General features: G+C 35.1%; 1 protein-coding gene across 5 annotated transcripts in view; it reads right to left on the bottom strand.

The window, feature by feature from the left end:
* Positions 1-15,523, bottom strand: part of LOC135216295 (bridge-like lipid transfer protein family member 1) — a 344,268-nt gene that overhangs the window by 316,065 nt on the left and 12,680 nt on the right. For 3 of the 5 annotated variants that reach the window (XM_064251461.1, XM_064251462.1, XM_064251464.1), the window contains exon 2: positions 7,328-7,447. In XM_064251461.1, coding sequence (XP_064107531.1) covers positions 7,328-7,447 — 120 coding nt within the window. The remainder of the gene's footprint in view (positions 1-7,327; positions 7,448-15,523) is intronic. The other 2 variants (XM_064251463.1, XM_064251465.1) reach the window with 1 other exon arrangement.

The raw sequence follows: 15,523 nt of genomic DNA, 5'->3' as shown, positions 1-15,523 counted from the left end.
GTAAGCTGTCCCTCCTTGGCTACAAAGGGGACAGAGCAGTTCGCGTGGTAGCGACACACTTCGTGCCCCACGGCCTCGCCGAGGGAGGCGGAGCACCCCGGTGACTGACAGCGCACCTTCTGTAATGGTAATTATTAATGAGTATCAGCCTCAATGAGTGCCGGAGCTGCTCCGGCGAGGGTATGGAACTTAAACTGGTTGGTACAGCAACTGGTTGGGGTGGCCACACCTTAGCGGTTGTGTAGGCTACCACTGTAGGGGTGGTAGTGTGACTGGGCCCATGGCCTGTCGTGGTTGGTACTACAACTGGTTGGGGTGGCCCTCGATCGAGAGGTATAGCCTACTACTAAGGGTTAAACCGAAGAAGGCTACGCCAATACGAATGTTAACCAGACCTTTTACAGTACATTAATACAGTATTGCATAATGACAATAATGGATATACATCAGACTTGATAATTAGGTACTATGGAAGAGTTGCAAGGGGTTCTTATGTACATATATTTTGGGAAAAAATAACCGATATGGATTTAAAAACTACTAACGAGACGCTAGCGACACGGAACTTCAGGTAAATTCTCCTTTAAGATATCATTATGCAGACGGTACCCTCAACTAAACCTACCAAATTCGAATTTATTCGATTAAGACTGGCCAGGAGGATAGATTCCATAAAATGAAAGATAGAGAGGCTCTCTTATCATTGATATCTCCTCTGAAGAGCCTTAACTTCTTCAGGGAAAAGACATAAGAGTAACGGTTAAGGACAGTTAGCCTACCTTATTAATATAGTTGGGCTGAACTGATGGGTGGCAACTCTTCCACCTCTTCAGTGAATTAATGAATAGATATATTTACATATATTTACTTTTGAAAATAATAATAATTCATGCAAATTTACGTTGGTGAGAGAGAACAAGTTACCAACTCCCTCTCTCTCTCCCACTAAATAATAGACTGCGTAGCCTATAAATGATAATAATATTATGTCGAGATCACTTGAACGCGCTCTAGAGCTGGGAGGGGGGTGTACGAACGTTCTCAGTCTAGCCCCCAGACTTACCCCAGAGTATGTCGTGAACGCGTTCGGTACTTCTACGACATAATTTCTAATAATAGTAATAAATATAAGAGAACACAAGAATTAGGTACTTTTAAATGCAAATAATATTTGATTTACTCTTATTTAAGCTAAAACATGCGTACCTAATTCCCACGCATTCTTGCTCATCATCCCAAAATGGCGGGGGGACGCCAGCTTCCCCGCAATACTTTCTACGGGGCCGAAGGCCAATAAAGGAAGTCCCGCAACCTTATAATTTATGAAAAACAAAAATTGGGGTACTCAACTTTGGTGCGGAAGACATCTCAGCGGAAGCCATCAAGAAAAAAGTACTCAAATCACAGAAAATCACGAACAAGAAAAAACGCGTCGTAGATTAACGAGTTCTAAAACAGGATTGAAGGTGGCACTCGGGTCGGGTAGTGACAGTAGTAGCGAGAGAGGGGGGAAGTAGTAGCCGTTGGGTCGGCTCCTCTAATTGGCAGGGGACTTGTGAATAGTGGCTTCCACTCGCCTTGTACTTTATACCCAACGCCCTTAGGGTGCTCGCGCGAGGGTAGTAACCTCAGCATACCATGCTAGCTTTTTTCTCTGGTATATTTAGAACCTATTCATTCTAGAAAAGTAGATAGCAGGATCCCTTTCACCGGCAAACACAGGTCGACCCAGAAAAACAAATATATATATATATATATATATATATATATATATATATATATATATATATATATATATATATATATATATATATATAATAGCATCACATTTTATATACTTCGTGATCAAGTTATTCATATATATATATATATATATATATATATATATATATATATATATATGATATATATATATATATATATATCTATATATATATATATATATATATATATTATATATATATATATATATATATATATATATATATATATATATATATATATATATATATATATATATATATATATATATATATATATATATATATATATATATATATATATATATATATATATATATATATATATATATATATATATATATATATATATATATATATATATATATATCGAACTACAATGTCCTTTAATATCTAATTCGCTCTACCTCGGTATTAATATATTTTCATATATGCTTAACAGAAGGGGAATTTTTTTCTCGATAATAGACTTGCCTGGACCAGGGTGCGAACCCATGGATCCTTTCTAATCCAGGAACGTCAGTGAAGCTTTTACCTACTACACCACTGCGAGAGGCGGTAAAAGCTTCACTGACGTTCCTGGATTTGAAAAGATCCGTGGGTTCGCGCCCTGGGTCCAGGCAAGTCTATTATCGAGAAAAAAATTCCCCTTCGGTTAAGCATATATGAAAATATATTAATTCCGAGGTAGAGCGAATTAGATATTAAAGGACATTGTAGCTCGAGAGTTTAATGGCGATGGAAGCCGGACGGGAAAGGAGAATGACGTTAGATAAATACCTAGAATAATATATAGACTAGAGATATCTAGAGTTAGATAGAGTATAGAGAGATATAGAGATAGAGTTTAGATATAGTAGAGAGATAGAATAGATCGACATATAACTATGAAATTAATTATATAGAGAGATAAATAGAAGATTATATAGAGAGATATAGAGCTTAGTAAGTAGAGATTAGATAGAGAATAGAATTGAATACTAGACATTAGAGATAAGACTATAGAGTAGAGATATATATATATATAAGAGATGATACATCATTATATTATATTATTATATCGATCATAAAGGAGATAATGTATGAATTAGTATATAAGAGTAGTAGATAAGTCGAGATATATAATATTACAATAATAGATATACTATAGATACATATATGAAGATAGAATAGATAAATATAGAGAGATAGATAGTAATATACAAAGAAACATTATACATAGAGGATATAGATATATATAAATTCTACATATATTAGATAGAGATAAGATGAAGATAGACATATTATATAGTATATATAGATATAAGATATGAGATAGAACTTAGAATACCTAAGATACATATTACAATAGAGATTATATATAGAAGATAGATTATGATATCAATTATAAATATCGATAGAGATACATTAGAAATAGAGATAGAAATATAATAGACAATTTAAGTAGATTATATAGATTTCAAATATTATTAGAGTATTGATAGTATAGTAGTATATAAATTATAATAATAATATATAATATTAGAGAGATAGAGGAAGATTATATAGAGATAATAGATTAGATATGATTATAATTGAGATAAATAGATAGTATATATATGATATATTAGATCTTTAGTAATAGAGATATAGATATTATATATATAGATAGAGATATGATATAGTAGAGATATATGTAGAGATGATAGATATATAGATATATATTTATGATAAGATTTTATTATAATATAGATATGGATATAATATGTATAAATAAGATAGAATACTTTTATCATAATAATATATTATATTAATATTATATATTCATATAGAATAATATACAGTACTATATATACATTAAACGAATTCTTAGATGAATATCAATATCTAGATTATTATATATATAATATAAAAAATTAATTTATATTATATTAATACATGATACATACAATGATATTATATATATATAAATAATATTATATATATGATCTATAGATACATATATATATTAATATTTTTTAGATACATTATACAGATAGATATAGATTATATATAATATTTATACTATATTATATTATAGTATATTACATATTATATTATATAGATTGATATATAGATATATATATATAGAGATGTTTTATATAGATTATTATATATATTATATATATATTTACACTAGAGATTATCTTTTTATATATAATAATATATAGATACTATTAATATATATAATATAATATATAGATATTATCTATTATATATTATAAGATAAATATATATATAGATAGAATATATAATAAATAATTATATATTATATATATATAATAACTATATAGTATAAATATTTAAAATTAATTTAATGAATATATACTAAGATATATATATTAATATATAAATTCATTATAATCATATATATATTATATTATATATTATTAAATATAAATAATTATAATATTATATATATATATATAAATAATATATATACAATCAATTATATAAGTATATTATATACATTACATATAAGTAAATATAGATTATATACAGATCATAATTATGATTCATACATTGATATTATTAATTAATAATACACAAGATGGTATTATATATATATTACATATATTATATCACTATATAGCTTTATATATATTATATATATATTATATATATGTAAATAGAGTATATTCCATTAGAATATATATTATATATAGATATATTTAATATTAGAATTATTAATAATATTTATATTGGTTTTTTTCTTTCTTAATGATTATATATATTATAAGATTATATATATATATATATATATTATATATAAATAATATATATTTTAGATATTATAATATAGATTAGATATAGATATATTAAAATAATATATAGATTATATATATATAAATAATATATTTTAACACTAATATATATTATAGTATATATATATATATAAATTATTTTAAATATAAGATATCAATTATAGATTACATATTATATATAGAAAGATGATTATAGAATATAATATAGATAGATATGATATAGACATATATATATATTATAATAATATTATATATATATCGCTATACATATATTATATATTATAATTATATAGTATAATATAATAATATAATATTATAGAGATATCATATATATAGATAATATAATATATATTATATAATATATATCTTATATATAGGTAATAGATATATATATTAATATTATCTACTAAATATTAGTATATAATAGATTATTATCATCATTAATATAGATCACAATATTATATATATTATATTAGTCAATATACATATTATTATATATATCTTATATAATTCATAAATAGAATAGTTAAAATATATTATTATATACATATATATATAATTATATATACTTAGAAAGATATATTACTATATATATATATAAGATTATATATATATATACTAGAATAATATTATTATAATAGCTAGTCATACTTATTATGATATTAATCATATATCATATTTATATATATATAGAATATAATTATTATATAATTGAAGGTTATATATTATTTTACTATTATATATATATTATTATATAATATTATAATATTTTATAATATATATAGATTTATATATAATCAAATTAATTATTATTAATACAATATATAATATATAAATACTAGATATATAAAATAATAGATATATCTATATATATATATTATATATATATATAATTATATTATAGATATAATTATATATTATATAATAATATAATTATATATATATTATATAATTATATATACATACATTATTCCATACAATTACATATAGTATAATATATTATCATATATATATATCATTAGTATCTATTATCGATATATATATAAATATATATAATTAAATTAAATATAATAGATATATTATTTTGTATATAATAATTATATACATAATATATATAATATATTATATCTATATATAGATATATATATATTATTACATTATATTTATATGGGGATACAATCCACAATGAAGTAAATTTCCTCTTGTAGTTTAAAACTACAAGAGGAATTTACTTCATTGTGGATTGTATCCCCATTTACTTAGAGGTACGACATAGTACCTGGTTTCTTCATATATATATATATACACAGTTAACCCTCGCCTGTTTGCAGTTCAGTGGGACCTCCTTATCTTGAACTGCTCTGGTGGCTATAACTACCTAAACCGGTTTTCTCATCCTGTACAACTAGACTGCTCAAAAATGATATTGAAATATTAGTGATATTGAAATGACACTAAAATTATATTAATGTACAGTGTTATGGGATGATAGTTTATGTCATATTTGGTGTTTGAACTATTAAAATAGGCAGTTGTAAGCCTTTTTAGAGGGGTGTCTGGTATTAATGGATTTTAGCTCTTTGTGGGTGGGTGTGGTCCCTATCTCCAGCAAATAATGAGAGAGAGAGAGAGAGAGAGAGAGAGAGAGAGAGAGAGAGAGAGAGAGAGAGAGAGAGAGAGAGAGAGAGAGAGAGAGTTGTAAAGTTGTTACTTTTGCCTATTCCACACCTTTCCATGTAATATTTCTTTTACCCAAAGCTTAAGTTCAGTGCCATACTCCCATACTATCTTAACACCTTTTTCATAGCGTGAAAGAATAAAAATAACTTTTTATAAATAGAAGTCACTACTGACAATTATCAAGTTTTATGTCAGTGTAACACAATTCAACTTGATTATGCCAGTGCTTGCTACTGTTTATGACAGCATTTTGTGTGGCATACTAAGTGATTTTCAGTTACAAGAAACAACAATTAATCTTTAGACAGGCCATAAGTTTGGTAAACCTGGTTAAATGTAGGAAAATTTGCTTTTAGTTTACCGAACGTTTGCTTTCAGGCCTACTGATTAGTGAAACAGTAACTTAAATGTAATGTGCATTATCAATGGGACTGACTGAATAACTGACAGGCATAGTAAACCTAGCCTAGCATATTCTATCAGAAATGAAACTCGCCCTAGAGCCATGACGTACTGTCTGCACACAAATGCAAAACCCACAATAAAGGTTAGAATGGGCTGAGATGGACTCTGAACTGACTGAGGGCTACGCTGCAACTAAAGCTTAACTTCTCATCCAGTATGAAAGAGGATATGTGTCATGGCATCTTGAGACATGTATGTATAAGCTTGCACATTGGGTGCCAAGAAAACAACGAGTACCAAGACAATTTTGTCTCATCAAAATGTGCCAGTACTGAAGTTGACAATTTCCAAAGCTGATGAATAGCGAGGTACCACTGTATATCATATATCTTTGGGACCTTGGTCCCTGGTCCAAGTGTGTTGGACAATGTTCAGCTTTGGATAATGACAATCCAGATTGAAGGAATAATGTAGATTACGTATATATAAATAGAGAATGTTAAATATTTACGAATGACTTTTTCACTGAATAAGTCTTATATGAAATCTAATGAAATGTTCAGTGGTTTCATTATTAGGAATCTATCAGAATAATAGTGTAAACTTTGATGAATTTACATAGCAAAACAAAAATACTGATTTTGTGTTTTGCTTCATCATAAACAGCTGGAAAAAATGTCAGTTTAACTATTTTCATACCCTTGACTAGTTGCATCCACAAACTTCACTTTCTGTCCTGTAGGATCATTAGCTGTGTGGCATGGAGAGCTGTCTACACTAATGGATGCTTGATCAATGCTTCCATGACTGCCACGATTCCTGAAATAAAATGAGTACGGTCTATTCTCTACATATACTAAATATCAAATCTACTAAAAATTACAGATAAACTAAATTATGGTTAATAAATTCAGTAATAATTGTATGGTAACCATGGTACAAATGGTACAGATTAACTAAATTATGGTTAGTAAATTCAGCAATAACAGTATGATATCCATGGTACATGTTTAGTGGCTACAAAAGTTTTGTTAACAGTGCCAGAAAGTGTTACACTTCCTTATCTAATGGCCTCCACACTAAAGCAACCTTTGTTAAGAGAACAAGTCACTCCAATAGAGAAAAATCATTTTTATTCTAAACAGTACCACTGGAAATAAGAAGAATGCTACACTAAAGAGTAATAGTGTATGGAGAATGTAAGAATTTAATTATTAGACCGACTTAAAATTTATGAAGCATAAGGTATGGCTTTTCATTAGCAAAAAATTAATTGATTAACTTTCATGAGCTCCATTAAAAAAAAGTAAAACATGGGACAGTACATTTATATAAAAAAAACCTTGCAAGACATAGTTTAATTTGGAAATAATGCACCCTTGAAATACCTGTGATTCTGATTTAAATTGTCACTAACTATACTCACATAATAACATAAAATTCACTCATATGTTCAGAAATACACAGTAATTTCATAACTATTCATGTGGGTTAAACTGGTAAATCAGTGGAAAAGATGAAATGATCATCATAAAATATGTACATATAAGATGTACATAAGATAGCTGTTTCATCTCTGTTCATGTTATGGATAATAATCATGCAATAATTGGTCAGGAGTTATAAAATTAGTATAATATAAAAACATGTTAGATACACAATGAAGTCTTGGTTTATAAAATAGTTGTTCATATGCAAACAAATCTACGGTCTTAACAATAGGATCATTTCTAGCGTCTAGAAATGCAGATGAAAGGAAGGAATCTTGTGAGATCTGGCAATGCGTGCATATATCGGGTGAAGAGTGGTCAAAGACCACGCACCTACGCAACCACATGTCTTTTTCCTAACTGCCTGGGCGAGAGTTGTGGTTGACTTCTCTCGGCCTTTACCCAGTTCATTGCCTGTTTCGATTGTGTTTAGTGTGTGTGTGTGTGTGTGTGTGTGTGTGTGTGTGTGTGTGTGTGTGTGTGTGTGTGTGTGTGTGTGTGTGTTATTATGGCTTCTGTTTTTGTAGGGCTTGGAACAAATTAGGCAATTTACATGTAAAACGTAGTTCTGGATACGAAAACATCAGGTTACGAAGGCCGCTTCAGAACGGATTAATTTCTTAACCTGAGGCACTACTGTACCTTTCCTTCTTCCTTCGGGCAGGTTAAGGAATAGACGTCGTTCGCTGGACTGGTCTGATACAGGTGAGTAAGGTAGTCATACTGATAGTGTGGTTGCTTAATATACAAATATCAAACCATCTATTTGGTAGCATATGCTCCTCTCCTTGGCAAATAGTTTTGATAAGAATACGTATAACCATCAACCTAAGAATGCATAGCTTGATCCACATTGCAAAATAAATTAACAAAATATACAGAAATATATTTAAGGCTATTAAAATATGGCAGTACACATGAAGTTGTGTGTGTTGTTACCAAAAATGAAGTTTTCATTATAAAACTAATATTGTAATACTTACCTGAACACCTGAATTAGCCCTGGTTACTAACCAGCCTGAAATATATCCCCATAGAATTACCCGTAATTGGGTAATTTTTTAACTGCCAGCGCTACCAACGCTGCAGGTAAAACCCCCTCTACTGAGTTACCGGTACCACCGTTAGCAACACTGTTGCCAGGACTGGCTGGCAGAGTGCTCTCCCTTCAATTGCATTAATCACTATTTATTGAGGAGGGGAGGAGGGTGGGAATCATTCAGGTGTTTAGGTAAGTATTAAAATATTAGTTTTATAATGAAGACTTCATATTGCAATACACCACCTGAACACCTGAATTAGCCCGACTAACAACATTCAGAAGGAGGTGGGATCAATCACAATCAGCCTGACTCTAACGTAATCATGCGCAGGTAACTCAGTTTCACCTACAATGCATTGTAACTCACCTGTATATTCAGATCTTTGGATGAGATTGCCAACAGAAAGAGTACCTTGTGTGTCAGTTTCGTAAGTCAGGTCTCGTCTCTGTCTAGATGACCTCCATTGTGGTATTCAATACCTCGCATGTGTGGAGGGAAAAGGGGCCTCCCATGTGGCTGCTAGGCCTCTCATGTATGGAGGAGGAGCTGCCTGAGCAGCTCCTTCGGTTTCTTTGTTGATCACCGTAGGTGAAGAAGCAGGCCGGATGCGTCGTCGTTGTTCATCCCCACCTTTGTTCAATAATACTCGATGTGAGAACTTACCACACTACTGCATTGGCGGCCATGAAAGGTCCAAGCGAGTAACCCTCCATCGAAGCGAACTGAATGTCCTTTAGGTAGAATGACGTGAAGACATAAGCCAATTTCCAGGTTGCTGCTTCCAAAATCAATGACACTGAATAGTTCCTTAGGCCGAAGAGGTAGCTATTCCCCTAATGGAATGTGCTCTTGGGTGAGAATCGCTGCTGCCAGGATCAGCAGGAGTGTTACCCAAAGCCTGAGTAATGACTTCCCATAGAAAAAACTGACTGCATTCTTCAAAATGGCTCTAGAGGGATTCCTTGGCAACACAAATAACGCCCGCGAATGAGGTAAGAGCTTTTCTGTGCGTGCCAAATGTTTCTTTAGTGCACAAACCAAACAAATGTGCTTCTCTAGTTTGTCGTCTCCAACAAAATCCTGAAGAGAGGAGACTTTAAAAGCTCTTGGCAAGGGATTGGTTTCTGATTCCGATTTTGCAGCAAATTCTGGTACGTACGAGAGATAGATATCCCTAACTGAAAACGATACTGTCCTAGATACTGCTTGTATCTCTCCCACTCTCTTTGCTGTAGCAAGCGAAACCAAGAACAAGACTTTCTAGGTCAGTTCCCTCAGCGACAACTCTTCTAATGGCTCGTAACTCGAAGACCTCAGCATATTTAAAACTAACGCTAAATCCCACGAAGGGGCCCGAAGCAGAATCATTGGGCGTTCAATTTTGAACTACTTCAGGAGATCGTGCAATACCCTGCTGTTAGACAATTCCGGGAGATGAAACCGGAACGTACTACTCAGCATAGACCTATATCCTGTTATACTTGAGTAGGACAACTTCTTGTGTTTCCTGCGAAACAGGAGGAAATTCGCAATCTCTGCAATGGTAGGACGAGAGATACTATGTCCTTCCTTCCTACAGCAGCTCCTGTATATTGTCCACCTAACTTGATAGAGTTTCCTAATAAACTTTCTTAGACATAGGGAAAGCTGGCAAGCCACTTCCTTAGACAGCCCCTTACTGTACGCCGCTCGCTGGATAGTCTCCACGCAGCTAGGTTGAGCACAAGCAGGTTCTGATGATAGTAAAGAAAATGGGGTTGTCTGAGTATATCTCTCCTTTTCGGGAGGATCACAGGAGGTTCCTCTTACATTTCTAGGAGGTCCTGAAACCATGGTCTCTAGGGCCAAAACGGAGCTATAAAAGTCATCTGAGTCCCCATGCTGCTTCTTAACGGTCCGCTAGCGGAGAGAAGTAAACTGGAAGCCGAAAATTAAGTTTTGTGGTGAAAAGGTCTACTGAAGCCGGCCATCTTTTTAGCAAGAGCTGGACTTCCTCTTGTACTAATGTCCATTTGCCCCCTAGTACTTCTCTTGACTGACTCAATGCATCTGCCAATACCTTTAGTTTCCCCGCTTTGAACTGAGGAAGGAGAGAAACCCTGTGACACTCGCAACACTGAAGTATCCTCTGTGCAATCATACTTAGCTATGCCGACCTTGTTCTCCCGTTTCTTCCGGTATACCAATGCTGTCACGTTGTCCGAGAAGAGTGGTACTGCTACTCCCCTGACCAACTCTGAAAACTGTATTAGTGCCTTCTCTACCGCTCTCAACTCACGGTAATTTATCAATTCCTCCCAATTCGGATCCCTCCAAAGGCCCTTGGCCTGAGTTTCCTCTAAGGTTCCACCCCAATCTTGATCCGAGGCATCTGTGTACAGATGAATGTCCGGAATCGAGAGGGCCAGACTTACGCCGACGGTCAGGTGAGATTCTTCTGACCACAACCGATGATCCTCTAGGCAGGAATCATCCCAGACTACCACTGCGCTCTCTTCCCAAAAGTCCCAGAGATTTCTGAGACATGCTTGCAGAGAGCGCATTCTGAGATGAGATCCTGGAACAATAAGAGAGAGAGAGAGAGAGGACATTCTCCCCCACCTAACTTCTCCATTTACTCACTGGTTGAGCCCTCTGTGACCTGAAGCTTTCTAACTGACTGAGGCTAGATAACACTCGCTCGTGTCTGGTAAGCCCTCAAACGATGAGTCTGAATCGTCATACCTAGATATGATTTTACTTGCGATGGTGAAAGGGAACTCTTCTCTGGGTTGATTCTTAGTCCTAAGTTTTGACACAGTTGTAACAGGAAATCCCTTGCTCTTAAAGCCTCCTCTCTCGACGAAGCCTGAATGAGCCAATCATCGAGATACCTCCTCATTCTGAATCCCGACGATGCATTATCGCAGATACCAGAGACATTACCCACATAAACACCTGAGGTGCAGTGGTCAGCCCGAAGCAGAGGACTGTGAACTGAGAAGTTCCGGATGGACCCGAGAATCGAATGAACTTCGAGATTCCTGGATATAGGCGTCCCTGAGGTCCATCGAAATCATCCTGCCATCTCTCTGAACCAACCTCAGCACAGATTGGGAGGTTTCCAGTTAGAATTTTGTAGAAACCACCATCTGATTGAGCCCAACAAGTCTATAATAGGTTTCCACGAACCTCCCGCCTTGGCGGTCACAAAAATCCAGCTGTAAAAACCTGGTGAGGGGGGAGCAGGCTCTATCGCTCCCTTTTCTAAAAGTGACCAAATCTCCGCTGCCAAGGCCATACCCCTGATGAAGTCCAGGGAATAACTGGCTAGGTGAATAGGAACATCGGCTAGGGGAGGCATGGAATGGAAAGGAATCTTGTATCCATTCCTCAGGACCTCCACAACCCAACACTCCCCACCCCACTTCTTCCAGATGTTTGCGGAGTGGTTTAGGCACCCCCTCTACTGGTGTCGATGAGGGTAACATCCCCTACTTACGAAAACCCCTCTTCGCTGCTGAAGGCTTCGAAGTTACCGTTGGAGAAGCCCTAGCGGAAAACCGCACCTTCTTAGGGGACCTAACAGGTGACCGAGAACCAGTACGCTTACCTGGTGATGGTATACGCGCACCTTTCAGGGGTCTGACACCTTGTGCTGCAACACATATCATCCATCACCTGTTGCAATTCTACTGCCAATGTCAAAGAAACAAAGTTTACCATCGCCGCAACCTCGTCCTCTCTGAAGAGTGTCGCAGTGTGAGGGGCGCTCTCGACAGGGTCCTCTTGTAGATATCTGGGAAATGGGGGGGAAGATGGCTCAAGTATGTCTCTCCTCTTCTTCCCAATAAAGGTTGTACTGCCCACTAAGATATTTGCTTGATAAGCCAATCCTATCGAAACCGGTGTGATTAAATTGTCAAAAAGAACCGGATCCGACGGAATGAACCTGTCTCTTTTCAAGAAGCTCATCAAGCCAGACAACATCCACATCGAGCGTGAGAGCTTCGGACTGGTTCCGAAAGGTGTCCTCCAAAATGGTCGCTTCTCTTATAGTGATTCCTACCTGCCTAGATGACGAGGGGACTCTCGCCAAAAAAGCCTCTACAGATTCATTCAGGGGAACTCTCATACTGGATGAAAGGTTACCTGCTACGCCATACATGTTCTTCCTGGGTGGAAGTACAGAAGAACTCTGCCTACCTGAACCCACTAATAAAGTCAACTAGCGTCTGCCTCTCTCAAGGACTGCTCCACCCAACCAAACCAAGGCAACTTACAGGATGTGAGAGGTACCGAAGGTTTCGTGGAATATAATTCCTCGAACATTGCCTGACTAGGGTGTACTGGATCCTCCAACACTCTTGACTGAGGAAACAAACCATGAATAAATTCTACCATCCTCTTATATTCATTTTCTCTCACGGGGAAAACTCTTTTCAACGATAGGGATTTCTTCCTCCAACGACGTCTCCCTATTGGGATCCTCAGATCGGAGAGGAACAGGACAAGAGACAGACGAACTTCCAACCTACCCTATATCTGGAATCCTGACCAATCAATCCATGTAGAATTCCTGCACCAACCATAACCAGTTGTGACAGAACACTCTCCTAAGAGAGCCGACACACCTGGAGTTGTTGCACTGCCAAACACTGGGTGTTCCAAATCCAAAGCAAACCTACCTGAGGCCGAATCCCCTTATGTGAAACATTTGCACGGATCGCCTTATCCTCAAGACCTAATGAAGAATTCGGTGCATAAGGCGTAGCCAAGCTACCTAAACCGGATTCCAAAGGAACTGAGGTTGAAGCACATACGCTTAACCTCCCCAAATACCCTGAGCCAATACCTGAGAACCCCGAAACCACAACACCTGAAACATTACCTAAGTTCCTAACTGCAAGGGAGCCCATCAATGCAGAAAAACTCATCGTAGCAGTGACATAAGTATTAGAGGAGGAAATCTTTGTTCCCGTAACTCCCACCCCCAAACCAGCACTAATACCATAACCCTTAGAAAAGGAAACCGCCGCACCTTGAAAAACGTTTGAGAAAGACATCAAAGGAGAAAAGGACATACCTGGTATAACTACCAGAACCCCTGCCGAAGAACTCGGGCAATAAGAAAACCCGCCCACCAAGCTCGCACTGACAGGTGCGCTAAGATAGCGGGTTACACCTACCGGATCAATAAAGCCTAACTGCCCTTTTGCAGAAACCTAACATCTCTGTTTAACCCCACACTGTACATCCCTACAACTAATGCAACGTGAATGTCTATCATGTTCAGGGTACTCATCCGCTACCTGTAGGCAATACAAGACCGATGTGCTGCCCCATCACCTCTGCAAGGTTGTTCTGGAGTTGTAGTAGATGAAGATGACTTCAAAGGTACAGCCGGGGAAGTTTCTTTCTGAGGTGTGTCCATGGTAGAAAAGTCCAATCAATGCTTTAGTCAAATCCAAAGTCCAGAGGTCCAAATCAAGTCCAAAACGTAATCCAAATAGACCAAAATCTTCGCTTGAGCTAGGATACGTCCTAACGCTCAAGCGAACAAGAAGCAATTGAAGGGAGAGCGCTCTGCCGGCCGGTCCTGGCAACAGCGTTGCCAACATTGATACAGGTAACTCAGTAAAGGGGGGTTTTCCTGCAGCGTTGGTAGCGCTGGCAGTTAAAAAATTACCCAATTAAGGGTAATTCTGTGGGGATATAGTTCGGGCTGGTCAGTGACCAGGGCTAATTCATGTGTTCAGGTGGTGTATTGCAATAGTCTATTTTGCTGCTCTCAGTGCATCACTTAATATACAATACATTGATATTTTAATTTCTCACCTATACAGTGGACCCCCCGTATTCGCGTTCTCCGGATTCGCGGACTCACACATTCGCAGATTTTTCTTTGGAACCTATCTAGAAATTATTCGCGGACGTACTCGCCCATTCGCGGAATTTTCCGACGAAAATAATCACTAATTAGTGTATTTTGATGTTTATTTTCATGACTAAATACATTTTTATGATACAAAAATAATTTACTAATTTTCAAATATTAATTTTGATTAATACTGTATTAGTAAGTTTAATAAATTTAAATATCACATAATAAAAATAATAATTCTCTCTCTCTCTCTCTCTACTACAAAGATGTATGTTTTTTTGTATGATAAATAAATGATTTACCATTTTCAAATATTAATATTAATTTATACAGCGATAATATCAATTCATTAAAGAAAATACCACAGTGAATTAGTAAGATTTTAGCTTATAAATTTAAAAAATTATGGAAGAATGAAGGAAATCCCAGTCAGATTCTTTCTAAAAAAAAAACTCAGATATACGTATCAAGTTGCTGTCATCAAGTGGGCATGAAATTT

Source organism: Macrobrachium nipponense, chromosome 6 (genome assembly GCF_015104395.2).
Source record: "Macrobrachium nipponense isolate FS-2020 chromosome 6, ASM1510439v2, whole genome shotgun sequence".
NCBI lineage: Eukaryota > Metazoa > Arthropoda > Malacostraca > Decapoda > Palaemonidae > Macrobrachium > Macrobrachium nipponense.
The sequence above is the reverse complement of the archived record's forward strand: the minus strand, read 5'-3'. Positions and strand labels throughout refer to the sequence as shown.